Here is a 21,056-nt window from a genome sequence, read left to right on the forward strand (position 1 = left end):
TTCTCTTGGCTGTGCTCATGGCTGGAGGCTGTCGGCTGTAGTCAGTCTGTTCTCACGGCTCGCCAGCCAGTGGGGTCACCTGCTGGAGAAGCTGCTGGGGCCCGAGGCCCGAGCTGAGTTCTGCCTCATCCGGTGGACAGTCCCTCCCCTCTCTGAGCCTCAGTGTTCTCCGAGGTAGAATGGGAGCATGAGGGCCTCCTTGCAAGGGCTCTGGGGACCCAATGAGACCGTCAGTGTAGATGATCATGTATAAACTGTAAAGTGCAGTCTGTAAATTTTCCAATTGTGTGTGAGGAGAATGAGGCCCAGATGTGGTAGGCGGTTGGTGGTCGGTTATAGGTGAGACCCCAGAACCTGGAAGGTGGCCAGGGACAGGCCACCGTCACTGCTGTTGGCCCTGGCGTCCACTCCCTCCCTCCAGTTCCTGTCCGTCCTTGGCTTCCCTGCCCAGCAGCACTGAGGCGGCAGCGGCCTCACGCAGCCAGTACTTGAGCCGGAGGTCGTCTTTGCGTCAGGCAGGCCTTGTCCAGGCCCATGACGGATGGGGACCAGGACGGGGCAGTTCCCACTGTCCACTTGCCATTGGTGCCCTTGGGTGGTACACTCTCAGGGGAAAGCCCTCCTCTGCCCAGGGAGTGCCGAGTAGGTGCTGCCCTGGGCATTACAGGGAGCCGTGGGCTTTTCCTGGGAAGAACTTGCCATCAGATCTGGTGGGGGCTCCCTGTCACAGGGGTGCACACTTAGACTGGGAACACCCAGGTCACCGTGCTGGGTAAGTCCTGCCCAAGTGGGCAGTGAGCTGGGGTCAGAGGCCCCCTCTGGTCTTGGAGTCCAAAGAACCACAAGTAGCTGATGGGGGAGGGCCTGTTTTGGTGGGAGCCATGTCTGGGAGCCCATTTGCCATGTTTGGATCAGGTTGGCTTTGCCACGACTGGAAATAAGCAATAAGGAAGCCTCCTGGTACCTGCAGATCCTGCAAACTGACCCCGGGGACAGCCTCACAGGGACCTTCCCCTCTGGAGGGAGTGACATTATTTCTAGGCTGCAGAGGTGTCCAGGGATCAGGTGGAGGGGTCTTGCCAGAGCCCGTCTGCCTGCCATGGAGGCAGAACGAGCTGGGTGCAGAGACCCTCCTGCTCCTTTATTCCTGTGTCCCTGAGCCAGCACGGCTTGGGATGGCTTTCCAGGACAGAACTGTACCTGTGACAGTCATCTCCCTAACATAAGCTGTTAAAAAAAGCCAGCAGCAGCTCTGCTTGACCCCACACTGGGTCCAGTTCACAGTTGCAGGGGGAGCTCACAGGCTGCGGGTGCAGAGGGGCCAGCTCAGGGGAGTCCCAGCCCTGCCGCTAACAGGGAGTGTATGTAGGGTGATAGCGGGTGAGCCTCCGCCCCTTTCAATCCTCAGCTCTGAAAGCTCGTGGGCGGGGGGGTGCGCGCTGATCTTGGTGTCCTTTCGTAAAGGCCCCTTCCTTCCCAAATCCTGCTTCCAGATCCTGAAGCCACGGGGACACCTGCACTGTGGCTTCCGTTCCCACTGTGACCGAGACCACCCTCAGTCTCACCCGGGGGGGCCAGGCCCATCCTGGGATCGCAGTCTGCTGAGCACATTTTTTAGGGTGGTGCATTTTTATCCAGCAGTGATTAGCTACACATCAGTGTTTAAAAAGTGACCTTTCATTTTTTTTTCTTGAAAACTTGAGAGGAAACAATACTACTGATTTTTTTTTTAAACAATGCATGACTGCGGCCGGTAGAGGTGTATATTTTCGTAACGCGGGGATCGGGGCTGTGCTCGGCTGGGCCGGAACGTCTGGTTCCTGCCCCCGGGCCGCAGCCACGCTCTATATTCTGTAGGATGTGACCTCCTGAGAATGGGCCACCCCTCTGGCTCGGCCCACTTCTACCTTCTGTTCAACCACTTTGATTTGGGGAGAGAAAAAAAAATAGAACTTTTTGATAGTGTGTTAAAAACATTGAACTATTTTAGTAAAAGGTAACAGAGAAGATTGTGACAGTGTATACTTTGCACTAGATAAATAAAGGCTCTTTGCAAGCCTCTGTGGTAGGCGCTTGGTGCCTGTTTTGTCTCAGGTGGTGGGGTCGCTGGGCAGAGGGCCATGGCCCCTGGGAGCACTTCAGGTGGGGCTGCAGCTGGGTGTGCACCTGTCCCGGGACCCTCAGCATGGGTGGTGCAGACCACTAACTTGCTCCAGGAGCCTCTGCCTGTCATAGGCCAGAAATGGAAAGGACTTCAAATTCAAACCTCATCTGACTTTGGGGCCTGTGTCTACGTAGGTATATTCAACAGTTCAAGCTGGTTTAGAACTGCCGCTTCCTCCAGAGAAAGCCAGTGCAGGCACGGGCCGAAAGAGGCTGGCCCACGAGGGCGCTCCCTGGGAGACGTGGATGAGGCCTGGCAGGCAGTGGGGGTCCTCAGGGGTCCAGAAGGAGATCAACTCAGGGGCTGCTGCAGGCCCTGAGCCCCACCGCCAGTAACAGACAAAGGTTTCAGAACTGCTTTTATTTGGATGACCGACTAAAGGAGTCCCGTTTGTAACCAGGATGGAATTCACAGTATGTTGTTACATTCACACTTAAAAAATATATCTCTATGTACAGGAATTTGCAGATTGATGTAAACATACGTTACTTTCCAAGTGCATTCCTCCCCTTCTTCCCGGAAGAAGAAAAAGCCATCCAACCAGGCAACCCCTTCAAAATAACTTTAATACAAAGATTGTAAATATCTCTAAATCAAAAAAGGGGTTTTTTTGAGCAACTGATGTCATGGGAGAGAACACAGAATGAAAGTGATGATGACAGCTTGACTTCAGATGGAACTGGACTGTTTAAAACTGTGTATCCAGGAAAAATAGGCACTGATTTCTAGAAGGAAATTCACTCCTTACGGAAGCTATGTATTGAGCCAATATGGCTGGTTAGCATGTTCACTAGTAGAGTCACCCAGTGCAGGACTCCTGCCCTCAGCCGACACCAGCACAGCCTGGTGGCCCCGGGCGCTGCCGAGGCTGTCCCTGCTCTCCAGGTGTAGAGGGCCACCTGGTTTCACTTCTCGGGCTGGTCCACATCTTCCCATACTGCAACTGTCTAGCATTATGCAAGGTACCCTGCTACTTAATCCAACTACTCTTCAAGTTAATTAAAAAAACTTGTTAAAAAAAACAAAGGGGGGGGGCAGAGGCGTCAGGCTATCTCATCCAGGCTGCGCGCCCCAGGGCCCCGACTGGAGGCATGCCAGGTGGGGGGATAGGTGGGGGCACGGGTGGCTGTCCCCCAGGTGGGACAGATGGAGGTGGGTAGCTAGCTGGGGGCAGGCCCAGGCCTGGAGGAGGGTGAGGTGGGACGGCGTGGGTAGGAGGCAGGCGTGGGGGTGGGGGCGGGAAGTTGGGGTTGTAGGTAGGTGGAGGTGGAGGGTACCCGGGAGTGGGGGGTGGGATGGCGGGTGGGGGAAAGGAGGCTGGGGGAGGGGGCACTGGCGGTGGGGGCGGGTTAGGGGGGTAGACGTGTGGGTGGTAGGGCAGGTGAGCTGGCGGGCCGTAGGCTGGGGGCAGGGCACCATAAGAGGGGCCCTCGGTCTTCATCATGGACTGCAGGCTCTGGTAGCCCTCTCCAGACATGTAGGAGCTGGTGGTGGACATCCCGGTTATGTAGCTGGAGGGTGGCGGTGGCGGTGGCCGGTGTGGCAGCGGTGGTGGCTGGTGCACAGGGGCCGGGTGGGCCGGAGGAGGAATCTGGACTTTGGGGAGGTCACTGGCATCCACAGGGCCTGGCGGCTCAGCCTCACCTAAGGCAGCCGAGAGGGGAGGCTTCCGGTCTGCAGCAGAGAGACCAGTCAGTGCCCAGCAGCTCCACACAGATCACCCCCACACACCCCGGAGTCTAACTAAGATCCACAGCAATCCTGCCCAGATAGGGATAAATGTTCACACACTGGTAGGGCTGTTTTCCTAAAACTGATCTAAACTCACTTTTCCAGAGTAGTTCTGTATTTCTGGATGTGACCATTCAAATATACTTAGAATTTACCACCTCAAAATACCTAGTTTGTGAAAAAGTATTTTAAAGATCCTTGGTCACTACTGTCCTAACAGTTTGGCTATAAAGTCTCTCCTCTGTAAACTTTGCCCAGGACCTCCCAAGCCTGCCCTTCAAAAAGGCAGGGAGAAAAGCTGGCATCCCAAGGCTCTCAGCAGACACTGACCTGGTGGTGGGTGGGCCGGAGGCAATGGAGGGTGAGTGGTCTCGATTTTGGGGATTTTAGGTGGTGGTGGTTCTACAAAGAAAAAGTAGATTAAAAAGCACTCATACCTCTTCATGTGAATAAACATTCATAGCAAAAGGGGAAAAAGAACAGATCAGAACAAAGCTTTAAGGTAACCTGAGGAAGGCCTCAGTTAAATCCTGCCCTGGCCAGTGTGGCTCACTCAGTGGGTTGGGCACTGTCTGGTGCACAGAAAGGTTGCCAGTTTGATTCCCGGTCAGGCACAAGCCCAACTGGGGGCTTGATCCCTGGTAGGGGGTGTGCCGGAGGCAGCTGATTGATGTTTCGCTCTCCCTCTCCCTTCCTCTCTCTCTAAAAATTGATAAAAAAATCTTTAAAAAACCACATTATGTACTAATCCTTTTAAAAGAACAAAACAAACACAACCCTTTGCTCTCCTACACCCCTCTAAGAAGAAAACTAACCTTCGATCCCCTTTTCCACAAGACAAGCCCTTCCAAAGACCTGAGGGCAGCAGAGAAACACCTCAGTAACCCTGTGTGACCTACCGGGAGTCGCCACTAATACACAGAACACAAAGAAAGGCCCTGAGTGCTCACAAGAAACAACCACCTTTTAATTCAGGTGCATTTCCAGTTTATTTATTTTCTCTCTCACAAATATTTGCTCCCTGTTGGCAGCCCTTCAGAAGCAGCACATTATCTGGCACCAGCAGAGAACTGGAGGTAAGCGACCTTAAAGCCAAGAAGTTGGGGCTACTTGGGGCAGAGGACACAGGCCAACCCTTCAGAGTCAAGCACCTGCATGTGACCAGCACCCACAGTAATGACTCGAGCCACCCAGAAGGCTACATCAAATCCAAAGCTTCTGTTTACAAGGGTAGAGAGTGTGCACACATGCCCAAAAAAGAATGCAATGTTTTTGTTTGCATGTTTTGGCCCATTCATCCTGAAGCTCACTCTGTCCGGCCTGTATAGCACTGATCTGATTCGGCTCTGGCGTTGCTGACCCCTTTCTTGGTTTCCTCTTAAACACAGAGCAGATTCAAGGTCCGGGACGTCTCTCTCTATCATCTTTCTCGGAGGCCAAATGCCCTCTCTCCAGGTGGATGGGTCAACGCCTCTAGGTTCTATCCTCCAAAACTGGGAACCTGACTCTTGAGCCCCATCCCTAGACTCAGCAGCCAGCACCTTGCAAGCAACCTTCTCTGTCTCCTAACTGGTATCCCTCTCACCTCAGGCACTCCCTCCAAACTCCCTCCCACAGCCAGTCAGGCTAAAGTCCAACAGAAATATAGGGTGTCCCAAAAAATGTATACACACACAATTGAATAATTATAAAGGCAGTGTTTATTAAAATACATCTCATTTTCAAACTCGAGTTATCAGCTGTTACAGTATGTTTCCTTTTTTTTGGGACACCCTGTATAAAAAGAGCCACACATGTAACTTAGTTTTCTAGTAGCCATGTTCAGAAGAGGTAAAATTAATTTTAATATTTATCCTGACATAATCAACATAAAAACTGACTAATGAGGTTTTTTTACATTCTTTCTTTTTTATTGATTTTTTTTTTTTTTTAGAGAGAAAGGGGAGAGAGGGAGGAAGAGGGGGAGAGAAACATCAATGTGAGAGAGAAACACTGACCGACTGCCTCCCATAGGCACCCCAACTGAGAATCAAACCCACAACCTAGGAACGTGCCCTGACTGGGAATCAAACCTGTAAACTTTTGGTGTATGGGACGATGCTCCAGCCACCTGGTCAGGGCTACATTCCTTACTAACTCTCAGAAATCTGGTGTATATTTTGCACTGAGGTCACATGGCCACCTGAGTCCGCCACATTGTCAGTACTCGACTGCCCCCGTAGCCAGTGGCGCGTACCGCACCCCTCAGTCGAGATCTCATCTCCAGGCTGTGTCTGACCCTCCCTTCCAGGCCCCAAGGCCAACACTCTGACTCTGCCTCATCAGGTCTCACTCAGATGCTGGCAAACTCCTCCCCATTCCCAACCAGCTGTGCTATTACTGCTCCCAGGAGGAAACTCTTTCTAAAATAAATCAGACTTTGCCACGTTCCTGTTAAACAACTTCCCATGGCGCCCACTGCCTATGCAAAATTCCTGTTTCTCCACGTAGGCAGGGATGTCATCGCTTCCGATCACATCTCAGTCCTATCAAAAGGGACGCCCTTCAGCTCTTCCTGCCCCAGTAAGACTCTCCTCTCTCCCTTTACTCCCAATTCCTTTGCTAACTTGCCTCCTTCTATCTAAAGGCTCCACCCCCTCAACTCTAGTCCTCTTACAAGGTCACCACTGGCTGTTTCCACCTGTCCAACAGATGCCGCACATCAGCGCAGGACGACTGTACACCTACGTGGAAAGGAGTGCACTCACTCTTGTGTGTCTCACACTGTTTTTGCTCATTTGAAGCTAAAAAAATTGACCTGTACTGAACTTGTCATTCCCCCAAAGATCCTGAGAAACATGTAGCTTTATTGTAACTTGAACAGTTCAATAAATAATTCACTGAGGTCCTCCTGTGGAACTAAGCAACAGAGAAACAGAGACGAGCAGACACGCTCTGTGCCTTCAGTAAGCTCAGTACAACAGGGCTGATGACACAACTCTTCTCATTTTTTCCTGTCATCTTTCAGATTTTGCTCACTCTTTCTGTTTGCTTCCAACACAAACAAATCAATCAACTCTGGGCTCTACTACATATGTATATATAAAAGGAGTCGGAAAGAGGCCTGGCTCTCATAAGCAGCAGGGCTGGCTGTGTAGTGGTATCTGGGTGACACCCCCTGTCCACCACGTAGTCCCTTCTCCACACCATCCTGCCACTCAGTGTTCAGGACGGGGACAATCAGGGCCCTTCACACTCTTCCCGTCTTTACTGTGGCACACTTCGCTAATCTCTAACAATAAATATCACTGCAGCAGGTCTCCTGCTTTCATTCCATTTTATAAATGTGACCAGTACATTGTTATTGAAACTTTTTCAGAATATGATCTAAAGATAGAGAGATGGAATACACAGAAGACAATGCACTTTTCCTGGCAGACAGGCTCAAGTTTGTGACGGGCTCTCAGGTTAAATTTTAAGGCCAATCTAATCTGAAAAGAAATGATATTGACTAAGAATTTAAAGTTTTTATAAGCAGACATATAAAACTAAAAAACAGAACCAGAAATTACCTGCTGCTTTGTTCTCTTCTTTGGGAGAAACAACCTGTTACAAAAGAAAACACAATCGTTAACCCAGGCCCTGGGAAGAGTGAGAAACACAGATGATCTGGGCACGAGGTCACAGCGACAGAACGTGGCCTCAGACAAAACCACGTTGGCTTAACTTGCAGGGCAAACCTGCCACCGGCAGAGCACCGTGTCTGCTTCCTTCCTCTTTCCCTTTTCCAAATCAGTCAGAAACACCAACTTGTCTCAGTTCTGAAAAACACTAAGTCTCAGACCCTCCCGTGCACTGCCCTAAACTTGATGAGCGGAGTTTGCTTATGCACATATATCCTGCATGGCTTCCTCTGGGGGCTGTGTAACATCAAATGCCTTCCCCTAGGTTGGGCTGCTACCTCGGGGAGAAGCTTCTACAAATACGGTCACTTAAAAATCCGAACACTACAGAGCCAGAGGGAAATGGATGCCCGTTCCAGCAGGGTGCAGATGCGGAAACGACACCCTGGCAGGCGTCAGGGCCCTGTCGGAGGTGACACAGACAGCAGCAGCTGGAGGATAGAGCCTCTCCTCTGACCACAGAAGTTTCCAGGATCCTCATGGACATGAAGCCTGGTAGTGAGTTCGGAAGCATTACCCCCTGCTTTCGGTGCTCCATACAATCCCTCAGAAACAGGAACGTGATCAGGTGGGGCACTGCCACCGGGAAATCCAGCCATGCCCAATGCCTATCTGGCCACTCACCGTGGCTCGTTTCACTTGGCGGGGAGGGCTAGGCTGCGGGGATGGTTTCTTGGGCTGCTGGGCTTGCTGTGGCGGTGGTGGTGGCTGGGCTGATGGCTGTGGGTCCTTTTGCTGGGGCTGTGGTGGTTCAGAGCCTTGAGCAGACTGTGACGGTGGAACTGGTGGCACTTGTGGTGTAGGATTGAGCGATGGGGGCTGATGCAGCTGATGAGGTGTGTGATGAGGCATCTGCTGTTTTCCTTGTGAGTAAAGATCCAGGATTTGGTGGCAGATGTCTAAATGATAGGCAACAATTACATTTACCACAAATTGATTTCTTAAATAAAATTTTACCTAGAAAAAAAAAAATCAGCCCATTTCCCTTTGAATCACAATTCCCCTTCAAGGACCAAATGCGGGAATCGTATTTGAAATTCACCCTGTCTCTGCTGTTTGCAGCACTGGTGGGTATTTTCAGGTCACCAAAATGATGTCCTTGGACAGAGTGGACATTACATTTGAGAATTTAGTCACAGGCGCTTCTGAAAAAGAGTTTCTGTAGGCCTACTTGGGAAACCTATTCTTGGGACTCGTGTTCTCAGGGCAGCACCATCTAAACATGGAACACCCTCCCGAATGCCTGGCATGTCCAGTACCTTCCAGAACATCCACAGGGACATCTTGCACAAACTGCTCCCACCATCTCCGATACATGGGTTTAGAGGTCCATTCTTGTATTTCAAATTTGCACAAACGTCCCGCAAGATACATCACTGCCACGGCTATGATCTCTGGCTCCCACTGCAGTGACAGGGTCGTGCAGAGACTAGTTCAACAGGAAAAAGAGATGACTTGACTTGGAGGGACAAACATTTGTGAATAACTCAGAGCATGAAACATAGCTGCGGCGTCTAGATGTCGACTTGCTTGTTCTCTGAGCATAGTCAAGTGAAGTATTACACGCCTGTAAGAAGCAAGCTTCTAGTCCCCTAAAAGTGTAAGTTACTTTAACTACAATTCCCCTCACATGCACTTTGTTCCCCATTAGATCCCTGGGCTCTAGAACATGAAGGCTCTAAAACCATTACATCACATGGGTTTTTTGGCAGAACCAAATGGATTCTAATTATTTAGTTGTCAGAACTCTCTGGTGCATTGTTTAAGGCTTGTTTCAAACTGGTGGTGAGATTTCAGCATCCTGCATCACCCAGAGCTGGCAGGACACTCTCTCTGCTGGGAGCAGGTGACCTGCACTTCAGCCCCAGCTCTGCCACTGACGGGCTCTTCTTCAGGCTGAGTCAAGTCGGTTTCCTTGACACAAAGTAAGGGGTTTGGAAAAAGTGACATATAAAGTCCCTGTGTATTTAAAAACACTATAATTAAAGACTACACTTTCAGAGATCATTTCTGTAGTTTGTTAAAAATGCTTAATTAAACCAACATTTGAACACACGTACCTGTCATTTACAAATGTCCATGCCATTTGAACCAACTTTTGAATTTTGTTTTTATCACCTAGAAATGGGGGGGGGGAAGAGGTAAATTAGTAGGGAAAGAAAGAAAGAAGCAGCAGCATAAGAAACGACAAGTATGACAAGTACTTATACAAAGCCCGGTGCACCCTCAGCACCATCCCAACACGCAGCAGAGAGCTTCTATCTGGGAGGAAAGGACAAACAAGTGGGTCCAGGCCCCACCACTGTCCTTGCCACACAAACTCCCTGAGAGCCACTGTTTATAAGAAAGCTGGCTCCAAGGCCAACTTTATTAGGCTATTTAAAAAATTCTGACTCATTTTCCTGTCTCATACCGCTTGGCAGCTGGATGGCAGGATCTGTTTATACACAAAAGGAAGCAGTGTTAATAGCCACAGTATTAACTGTCTGGGCAAGCTATGGCCAGGGTACTCTACACACCGAATTTTCTGCTTTCCTCTTTTGAGAAGCACAATCTCAGTGTCATCAAACGATCCTAAAGACTTAGTTTCAGAATGAAAAAGCTCTTTTAGTAACTGTCTTACCTTTGAGTTGTTTTGCATATTTGAGCAGGAACTGGTATGGATGTTCTACCTGTAAATCAAACTTTATAGTCTGTAGTAAGATTCTCTCCAGGACCATTACTTCTTCCTAAAAGTAAAATAACAAATGTTGGGGAGGTAGTTTTAATCATAGGTCTAAAATAGTGTTTTAAAAAATGAGCTTTTTCCTGTTTATTTTCTTTTCAAGTTATATTTTAACAACAATTTTTTGTTCCTTTTCTCCTCTCTCCCTCTCAAGGCACAATGATAAAATCTGAAAAGAACTAAAAGTAAGATGATGAAACAATCAGAGCTAAAAAAAAAAAAGTACTAGAAATAAAATAATGATTCTTAGAAATGTTATTGGGCCTCTGAAAGTGGTCTTTTTAGAACATATCAATCTCGGTGTCTGAAAATAGCTGCAAATACTGATACCTTCCACCATTCTTGGGAAGCGAAAGACACACAGCACATGTAGATACATGTACTTGCACACACAGCATCGGTACTTTCCACCTACCCAGAAGCTGCCATCACCTCAGAAACAAAGAAGCCACACTGCTTCTGGGTCTAGGAGCACCGACAGCGAGAGGATTTTGCTTATATCCATTAAATGTGCTATCGCTCGAAAAGTGCTCAAACATGACTTGGCATGGTAGCAAGTGCTACCTAAGTGTGGCTACGCCATCTTCCCCCGTCTTACAGAGAGGCAAGGAGAAGCACCTCTGCACAGGCCCTCTTAGGAACTTGGGACCAGTACATACAGGAGAGACAGCCACTGCCAACACAAGGACCTCTATCTTATGCTACACAAGGATTCAAGACTTAACGGCAGGAGTTCTGATTCTTACCTTTGGATCATCTCCAAACTGGCCAAACTGTACATCATTTAATAAACTACGAGCTGTTTTGATGATATCTTTACACTTTTTGGGTGTTTCTTCTACTTTCCCAGCCAGAAAGAGACAACAAGCTCCTGTTACCTAAAAGGAAGACAGACGTTCCTGAGATACTGCCATCAAAGCTCAGATAGAAGCACAAGTGAGGATTTCTGACCTTCACCACAAAGTGGTCCCCTCACTCTACTACCTCCCCCTTTCTCATTCACAAGGACTGAGATACCCTAAAAGCTCAAAGAAAACTTCACCCCCCTCCAATATTGCCAGACACAAATTTTCTTTTTACACTGTAATCTTAAAGGTAACGACTCCCTGAACTTTACTACAGAAAAAGAATACAACTAAATGTGTGTTCTGTGGGTTCTACCTCTGTGCTGGTGCCCAGCTACCTTTCCTTTTGCTCAAGCTGCCTGGACCCTAGTCTAGTTCCCACATCACCAAGGTGGTCTCACTGCTCCATCTCCATCTTCTCTGCCTACTCCCATCTCACCTGCATGCCTGACGCTCCAGAGAGTCCTGACTATGCCAGGGGCACAACACGAACCCTAACACGGTCTCCTTCCTCTAGAACTTGTGTAAAAACTAAGAAAAATCTTAGCAAAAGAAAGAACCCCCAACAGATTGACTTCTTGTTAAGTCTGTCATCTTTATGAAATTCTCCAACCACTTCAGTTTACCTACTGAAGTCCAACGCCCTAGCCTGGAGTTCAACACTCACTACAGTCTGACCCAGTCTACTTTCCACCCAGGGCCCTCGTTCCATTCCTGCCAAATGAACCTCCTGGCTAGGCTGACACTTACTACTTGCTTCTTCCATGTCTTTGTCATGCTAGTTTCTGCTGGGTTACTGCTATGTCTCATCTTGGCACATCTAAGCCCCACTTATAGTCAGGGCTTAACTTACTGGTGGCATCTCCTCCCTAGCATATTCCTCTGTCCCTCCACAATGTGTTAATCTCTCCCTTGAATGCTGCAGTCTTCCTTCTGCACCTCTCCTATGGCCTCCTCTCTACCACATATTTTGTATGTCATAACATCTATCTGGGGCTAAAAGCTAATGAGGCAGGTTCCCTGTCTGAGTCTCCCGCAGAGCAGAAGACCTAGTGTACATTTAAAGAGTAAATGAACAATGAGCGATATGGCCTAAAAAATTTCTATTCCTTCTTGGCCTTTGTTGGGTCTTGATTATAAGCCCAAATTTATATTGGCAAAGGTAATAGGGACATAAACTTTCACACAAAGTAAAATATGACTGTGGTCTATTATCGGCCTAAACAAAGACCTGAATGAGGTTAATTAAAAAAAACAAAAACAAAACAAAGTTCAAACTTGATTTTGTTTATACATAGTATATACTATGTAAAAATAAATACTTTCTGGAAATATAAAAACATAATTAGTCCACTAAATTGTGTGGAAATAATTCCATGTGATAGAGAATTACAATGAAATTCAAATACTTACATATCTTGGGAACTGCTTGAAGGAATGAAACATATAAAAGCGATGAAAATAAATTATTCCAGTTGCCAGGGTATCATAGTGTCTGTTGTTCTGGTTAAAGACTTTAGTCTAAAATGTTTATGTTACTGTTCTTAGTTAAACGTGGAAAAACTAAAGACAAACAACAGTAAGAAAATCAGTGGTAAAGTAAACACTGTCAGTGGCAAAGCAGGTAAATGAGAGTCTCGGTATCGGAGTCCATGTCCCAGGCTCAGCAAGGTGCAGTTTACCCTGTTAACAGCCGGGCTTCAGCCTTTAGGAACATTTCCTCTGGGATCACTGGGTGCTATTTTCCTCCTGGTGGCCACCTGCTCAGTGGCTAAGTCTACGCATTTATTTATATTTTACTTTTTAAATATATGTTTTTATTGATTTCAGAGAGAGGAAGGGAGAGAGAGATAGAAACATCAATGATGAGAGAGTCATTGATCAGCTGCCTCCTGCACGCCCCTGACTGGGAATCAGGTTGGCGACCCAGGCATGTGCCCTGACGGGAACTGAACTGCGACCTCCCAGATCCTACGTGGATGCTCACCGGCTGAGCCACGCCTAGTCCAGCCGGCGTAAGTCTACGCATTTAAATAAAAATCAGGAAATAGAAAACCCCTGAAGAGCCACGCAAATCAGGAATAACATTAGATAACAGAGATATTCAAGAGCCATTTAGTACAGAGGGGGTGGGGAGCCTATCTATAGCAGATGCCCAAGAAATAAGGATACAGTCCCAACCGTGTGCCCACATCGAAGATGAACCGAGCCCCCTCTCGGCGGTACCGGGCCTCAGTGGCTGGATCGAGTCCTTCTAGTTGAGAGGGTGTATGAGCCAAGTCTTTCTTATCCCAGTACCAACATGGTTTTGTGTGGTCCAGGTTTGCCGAGGTGACTGAAGGGCTTGAATTTTCTTTATTCTCCTTCATTTATTGAAGTAGACTTGTTCTTTTCAAAAGATTCTCTGAAAATGTCAGAATCCTAAGAGAAAGAGAAGCCAAGTTGGACAGGGATACCCCACGTGAAGCAATTCCAATCATTCCAATCTACAGTTACAGATTGAACCTGATTTTGAATCGAAATTTCCCACAGAAACAACAGTACCGATTGGCAGCTAGAAGCCCAGGTTTATCTCCAAAGCCAATTTAACATATTCTCACGCTTTGTTCTATGCCATATAATAAAGGACTTAAGCATCAATGGATTTTGGTATCTAGGAAAGTCCTAGAACCAATCCCATATGGATACCGAGGAACGCCTGTACTATAAGTGACCCCCAGTACAATAACCCCCAAATTTCATGACAGTTTAAAAGGAAGAGTTACCGTCTCACCTTCCTTTCTGCCTTTCTTCACTAGACCAGTTCCCTCATGCTAGTCTAGAGTCTGGTATTCAGTAAAATCCAGACCTGTCCTAATCGCTAAAGATTCATGCTCCAAAATTATCCATCTTTCCCAACCAACACCTGGTCAAATTTCCCCCTTTTTAGTTTACGATTTCCCTTAGGTGCTTTCACTTAAAAATTCACCAGATTGGGTGAATTCACATCTGCACAAGTCACTGAACCGAGCAATACATTATCAAGTGTGGGTGTAGTGATTTGGGAGAGCAGGTGGAGGGAGTCTACAAGGGAAGGAAGTAGCTGCTTTAAAATTTTCTTGCTTTCTCACCCACTTCTCTTTTATTCAGAATAAAGATTCTCTAAAAGCTCCATGTTGAAAAGAAACAAAAAAACAAGGAAACTCATCTGAGGTCACTGTAACACGTAAATTGGTTGTAAGCTGTATCAAAGAACAGGAATTTTCAAATAGGGCAGGCAGCAAAAAGGTTAGTCTAGCAGAGGTGCTAGACCCACGTTAGTCTGGTTTGCATGAAAAGAGCAGTTTAGTGGGCAGGCTCGGGCCAGGGCCTTTGGTTCATCTGGAGCCTAACTTTGGGGAAGGTGACATGGCAGGCTGGGTGCTCTCCTCCCTCCTCCCCACACTTGGGAGCTCTAAAGAGAACCTAATATTTCCTTCAACAGGGAGAATTAAGTATGTGAAGAAAAGTAATCTTGTGAACTAATTTACGCTTTTGTGTGTGGCTGAATAAGGCAATGGTTTGGGGTGGAAGAGACTGGTTAACTAAAGCCTCAGTAAATATGAGCAGCTCATAAACGTCTTAAGATATCATCTCTCATCTATCAGATCAGCAAAAAAATTTCACAATATCAACCAAAAGTTTTACATATATCCTGCTGGTAAGGCCAAGGAAATGCAGGCCATCTCATAGGTTGCTAGGGGGAGTACAACATGGAACAACTGTCACAGAGGGAAATCTGGCAATACCTAACAAAATCACACACTTATCAACTCTGCTTTAGCAAGCCCACTTCCAGGAATCTACTCTGAAGACACCATCACAAATATGGAACGACATATGCAAAAGATTATTCACCAAAGTGTTATTCATAATAGCAAAAGCTGTAAACAACCCAAATGTCCATCAATAGGGCACTGGCTGAATAAAGTGTGGCACATTAACACAACGGTGTACTGTGCAGCTATTAAAAAGAAAGAGCTTTAAGTACTGGTATGGAGACATTTCCAGGACCAGCCAGAGGCAGGATAATGTGACAGTATGTTAGTATATATCTAGGTAAGAAAGGAGGGGAAATAAGAATAGACAGCTCTATTTTTTTTAAACTAATAAAATAATGGCTACCAACAGGGTTTGGGGAAGAACAAGGTGAGAACACTGGGAACAAGACTTCCCTGAGTATATGTTTTATAGCGTAGACTTAAAAAACACACACCCTTATTTAAAAATAATTGTAGACTTACAGATAAGTTGTAAAGATAGTATGGAGAATTTTTGTACCCTCTTTACCCAGCTTCCCTGAATGGCAGCATCTTATAAAAACCATGGTAAGTTGATCAAAAACTAAGAAAATAATTTTGGTACGTTATTAAATAAACTATAGCTTTGACTTGAATTTCAGTTTTTCCAAACATCCTTTTTCTGTTCCAGGATACATTAAGGTGTTAACATTTCTTAGCACCTTCTAATATGTAAGTTTCTCTGTCTTGTTTTTCACGACCTTGCGTTTGAAAAGTACTAGGCAGGTTAAAATGCCTTTGACTTAGGTTTGTCTGATGGTTTCCCATGAACAGACTTGGAGTTTGGAGGAAGAATGCCAGAGGTGGAGTGCCCTTCTCATCACACCACATCGGGGTGTAGGTGATAAGAGAATGACTCCGTCCTGTGGGTGCTAACCTCGAGCATTTGGTTAAGATGGGTTCTGCCAGGTTCTCAGTGTAAGTTACTCTTTCCCCTTTTCCTTATTCTGTTCCTAAGAAGTGAGACATGAGGTCCAGCCCACACTCACCGGTAAGAGAATGAAGCTCCACCTCTTGGAAGGAGAGGTAGCAAACAATGTATAGACAAATGTTAAAATCGCCACAGTGATGAGTAATCACTTGGTGAAAATATTTTGCAATGCAAAATACTACCCAAAGTACTTGTTTAGCCCATGAATTCTAGCATTCCCCTCTGGAGCTCACTGCAACCATTACTACTATGGTGTTCCAATGGTGATTTTCTATTTCCTTTCTCCCTTCAACACTATTTGGAGTTATTTTGTAAGAAAGATTTGTAAGAAAAGGTCCTCCACTTATTCAGTCATTCATTTGTATTAGTATGAACTCATTGGTATTTATTTTATTCTTTGAGCTATAATCCAACAGTACCATTATTTTGTTGCTCAAACTGTTTCAGCTATAGCCATTGCTCATTCAGGTTGGCCGGAGTCCCTTTGTAACTTTGACTTTTGAATGATGTAAATATTTAACATATTCATGAACTTCACTAAAAAGAAAAAAGAAAAAAATCCTAAAACTCAAACCTAGTGTATGCGAAACAGGCAACACAACCACACAAAATCTTTATGAATAATTTCTGACCTTGTTCCATCCTGAGTGAAATATAGTCTAAAAACAAAAAAAACTGCAAAGAAACCTTAAACTGTTTCAGTAGTGCAGCTACTAGTGGCATTAACACTTGTAACTGTCAAACCATTTTTTTCTGTATAATGTTGGATAAGGCAAATATATAGATATTATTATAGGAATCAAGATTTTCAGTGCAAAGGAAACAAATATACCTATGCATAAAATAAAAATTAAGAAACTGTACTTTAAAATTTTAATTGGAAAATATAAATGATGGCTATATATATGTGTGTGTGTGTGTGTGTGTGTGTATGTATATGTATGTATACACATTTACACACACATCTCCCAGCTCTGTCCATTTCAGGTATCTAGAAGCAACAATACTCCTACAATCAGGAACACATCCAGTACCCAAATCCTAGTTTTCAACACCATTATCCCCTCAAAGAATAAGGTCTTCTTTCCAGGTTGGGGAAGGGGCCTGCCTGGGACATGCTCAGACTCATGGAAGCTTATTGAAGACATAGCAGCCAGCACGGTGGTCTCCCACTGGACAAATTCAAGGAACTTGAATATTAAAAAGAAATATGACTATGATTGATTATGAAAGAGTGAAGAAACAATACAAGCGTTCATACTAATATATTTAAAAAAAACCATATAAAATAATTCCACTTTGCTAGCACTAGTAATAATTGTGAAAAAAGTTCCGTTACTTTAACTGAGTCAAAATTATTTATTTTTATTTTTAAAAATATATCTTTATTGATTTCAGAGAGAGGAAAGGAGAGGGAGAGTGACAGAAACATCAATGATGAGAGTCATTGATCGGCTGCCTCCTGCAGGCCGCCAACTGGGGATCCAGCCCGCAACCCGGGCACGTGCCCTGACCGGGAATCGAACCCCGATCACCTGGATCCTAGGTCGACGCTCAACCGCTGAGCCACGCCCGGCCGGGCAGTCAAAATTACTTAGCAGGCAAACATCCTAGGAACACAAACAGTCTTAAACCAAAAAGTCTAACACCGCCGCTCCAGCCAGGCACCCATTCTTCATTCAGCAATACAGAGAGCTCACTCTGTGTCGCGCGGAGGTCGGTGTTGGGGACACAAAACTGGTGGAGCTTTCGTTCCACACCATCCACACAAACCTTTAACGAGCGCCCACAGCTAACTGCGAGCCACTGCGCTAGATCTCTCTACAGACCCACTTATTTATTTATTTACTTACTTACTTAAATGCCTTCGTTTATCTTAGAGAGAGACATCTACGGCAGAGAAGCACCGCTCGGCTGCCTCCTGCACGCCCCCTCCTGGGGATCCAGCCCGCAACCTGGACATGGGCCCCGAACCGGAAACCCAACCGGGGCACCTACCTCCAGGCGCACAGGCCGCCGCTCAGCCGCCGAGCAACACCGGCCCGGCCCTGAAGAGCCGCTTAGAGCCAGACGCACAGACATCACCAAGGCTTACCTTCAAAACCACAAAAGGGCCCCCTCAAGTAACTGCTCTTGGAAGTCACCCCTAACGTCGGACGATCTAGCGAAAACTCCATTTAACCCGCAACCCGAACTTAGGAAGCGTCACCGACCAGGTTTTGCGCGAGTTAATAACAGTCTAAGCGCTCCTAGAGAACCTCTACATAACACCCCGACTTTCTAGAGCGCAAGTCCTTTAGCAACCACCCAACCCGACCCAGCCGAAGCCCGGAGACGGTCGGCAAGCACGACGTCCCCCGCCGAGGACGAGCCCGACCGAGGAAGCGCCTTTTCCTCTGTCCTCGTCGGACTCCAGAGTGGGGAGGCCCCGCGTGCGAAACGACGCCGAAGCCTCAGGCCTAAGCAAAGTTGGGACCAAGACACCGAAGCCGCTGGAGAGACGTGGGCGGTCTCGGGCGGCGCGCCTTAGGACCCCTGCCCCTTCTCCCCAGCTGCCACAAAGTCCCCAAACCCGCGCCGCCCCTCTCGGCGAGGGCCGCTACCTGCTCTAGGGTCCGCGCGGGCCTCTCTCCTCCGCTCTTGCGCCTCAAAACCCTCTCCCGAAGCCCGTTCCGCAGCCCCGCCATCGCCCGCTAACTTCGAGCTGCACCGGGGGTAGCGGAGGGAGGCGGAATCCGGGAAGAGGGACTCCACCAGGGGACGGAGGCAGCTGGCCATACCCTACTCCGATCTTTAGGTACGCGGGAGGTGGGTGGCGCTGCCCGCGATCAGTAGGTCACTCACCCCTCGCCTCAGGCAAACCCCTCAGCGACGTCTCTCCTTGCCGACTGCGGCCATCTTGGACGTGGGATGTCGGGGAACTACGTCATCGCGCTGCGTCGGCGACGGAAACTACGGAGGCACATGTGAACCAATCAGAAGAAAGCAGAGCTCTCAACGGAGCCAAGAACAGCCAGTCTTTTTCCGGTCCCGCCTCACAGGAGGAGGAGCCGGTCAGAGGGCCGCTCCCGTTGGTCCCGCTCCTTGGGCAAAGGAAATTCAGAAGCAACCGAACCTGCTAACGGAATTTGGACGCGAGAGGCGGGGCCCGGAAGCCCGTCTTCCAATCAGCGCCCGGGCGGGGCACAGTTCCGCCAATTGTGGCCCTGGAGCTGAGGGGGGGGCCGAGCCGGCAGTTCAGGCTCCGGGAGCCAGCAGGCCCAATGGCTGGGGAGGAGCCGGAGCTAAACGGTAGGGGGGCGGTGGGGCGGGACCGCGCCCATGCGTTCAGCCGCGGGCCAATGGGCGGTGGCCGCGGCGGCCGGGGGCGGGGCTTGCGGATCCGGGTTGGGCCGCGGCGGCGGGGCCGTCTCAGGCCGCCGTCCCGCCCCTCCCGTCCGGCAGCCGCTGCCGCCGCCGCCTGGGGCTTGGTTGAGGCGGACGGTGGGTCTGGGCCGGAGTGTTACGCCGGTGCCGCTGCGCGAGGGGGCAGGCGGGCAGGTGAGTGCCGGCGGCGGCCCCTCCGCGCGCACGACCCGCGGGGCAGACACGCCGTCGCCCCCGAGTGTTGCGAGGCCGCCTCCTACCCAGCCGGCGTCCCTCGGCCGAGGTCCGGCCCGCGCTCCGCCAGCCGCTGTGGACCCGGGGTGCGGGGGGTTGGGGTGCGCCCGGAGGCCTGGAGGGGTGGGCTGGTTGCGGGGCGCCCGGCGGGGTCGGAGGGCGCCGCTTGGCCTTTGCCCTCTGGCCCTGTCCGGGCCTGAGCGTGCTCGCCGCTGCTGCGCGTCCCTTCCTGGCGCCCGGCGCTCCGGTCCCCGCTTTGCCCGCCCCCGAGGCGGCGGCAGGTGCAGGGAGCGCCGGGTCTCTCTCGCCCACCGGGTGGGGCCGGGGCCGCGGCCGCGCTCCCTCGCGCCGGGCGGCTCGGCTCGGCTCTGCGTGCGTCCGGCTCGCGCTCTCGCTTCCTTCCTTCCCGTCGTCACCCCGTTGCTCGGGCGAAGGCTGGGTGGCTTTTATGTTCCTCTCTCTCCAGACCTCAGGTGCCCGCCGGGTGCCCGGGGACTACCCCCCGCTTCTCTCCCTCATTTCCCAGTTATAAAAACAGTCGTTGAAAATAGGTCATCTTTCTTCCCACGCGCCCTGGCCATCTTCCGCACGTTTCGTGCCCTACTAGGGAGAAGAATTCAGTGCTTTGGAGTTTGTCATTCCGGCATTAAATCCGACCTCCTCGTGGCTCCAGCCGGGCGACGCGGCTCTGCCCCTCCCGTTTCCACTCGGGAAGAAGGAGGCGATCCGTGTCGTGTTGGGCGCCACTTGCCGCGGAGGCCTCCCCCCCGCCGTGTGCTGACACGTTTAGGATCACTTGATGGGTATTTTTGTGCTTTTCCAAGTGCAGGCGGTGATGTTTCAAAAGCAAAAATACTTTTGAAGTATGTTGACAGGTTAATTTTGCTTGTAAGAACCTCCGAAGAGTTAACTTTTTAGCAGTGGATCTGCCTGTAGCTTATCGTGATGGTAGTGATATGCGTTTGTTAAAACTCAGAACTGCACGCTGAAACCTGTGAATTTTATTATATGTAAATGATACTTCTCCCTCCCCCGTCCCACTGGTATTTCAAAAGTGAACTAATCAGTAATAATCTGGATAGGTTTTTCTTCCTATTTTAAGTGAATGTGTTTAACTCGAGAATATAGCAAAATAAAAGCCGCTGTAAGACTTGCCCTGGCCGTGATATACTGTGTCTGTCCGTGCTGGCTGCCATGCATGCAGGCCTGCCTGACCGAATTAGTCCCGGGGGCTGCTGTGATTGACATTTTGGTACAGTTCCAGCAATTTAAGGAGCCTCTCTCTTTCCCAAGGAAGTAGTTTGCAAAGCTGAGTTCTCAAACAGCTATAGAACAGCCTCTTCGTTGGGACCCCAAACATCCTCGTTTTTTAGCCTTCTGCCGTGCCCTGCTTTTTCTGTGTATCCAAAATCGTAAGTTACTATTGAAATGAACTCCAGCCCGAAGGAGTAAAATGGTTACTGCTTCCCATCTCTTCTGTATGCTAACCTCTCTCAGGTTTTTCCTTGGAGTAGGAATGATGCTGGGCTTGACGACTGCAACATGTATGCCTCCGGGTGCTATAGAAATGAAAGTTTCTG

General features: G+C 48.7%; 1 protein-coding gene across 1 annotated transcript; it reads right to left on the minus strand.

The window, feature by feature from the left end:
• Positions 1 to 2,509: 2,509 nt before the first annotated feature.
• CCNK (cyclin K) lies at positions 2,510 to 18,818 on the minus strand. Its single transcript, XM_087818307.1, has 11 exons — positions 18,721 to 18,818; positions 13,300 to 13,548; positions 12,541 to 12,622; positions 11,029 to 11,160; positions 10,181 to 10,286; positions 9,618 to 9,675; positions 8,817 to 8,986; positions 8,182 to 8,456; positions 7,447 to 7,480; positions 4,226 to 4,297; positions 2,510 to 3,838 (listed from the first exon to the last, which is right to left on the minus strand). The coding sequence occupies exons 2-11, from the start codon at positions 13,494 to 13,496 to the stop codon at positions 3,213 to 3,215; spliced, it is 1,752 nt and encodes a 583-aa protein (XP_087674433.1). The 5' UTR covers positions 13,497 to 13,548; positions 18,721 to 18,818; the 3' UTR covers positions 2,510 to 3,212.
• Positions 18,819 to 21,056: the final 2,238 nt, after the last annotated feature.

The sequence above is a fragment of the Miniopterus natalensis genome, chromosome 1 (genome assembly GCF_054644295.1).
Source record: "Miniopterus natalensis isolate mMinNat1 chromosome 1, mMinNat1.hap1, whole genome shotgun sequence".
Classification (NCBI taxonomy): domain Eukaryota; kingdom Metazoa; phylum Chordata; class Mammalia; order Chiroptera; family Miniopteridae; genus Miniopterus; species Miniopterus natalensis.

Coding starts and splice junctions, on each gene's coding strand:
- CCNK (XM_087818307.1), bottom strand. CDS start 13,496: ATGAAGGAGAATAAAGAAAATTCAAGCCCTTCAGTCACCTCGGCAAAC. Junction 10,287..11,028: donor AGTTTGGAGATGATCCAAAG/GTAAGAATCAGA, acceptor TTTTACTTTTAG/GAAGAAGTAATGGTCCTGGA. Junction 8,457..8,816: donor CCCTGTGGATGTTCTGGAAG/GTACTGGACATG, acceptor CCTATCATTTAG/ACATCTGCCACCAAATCCTG.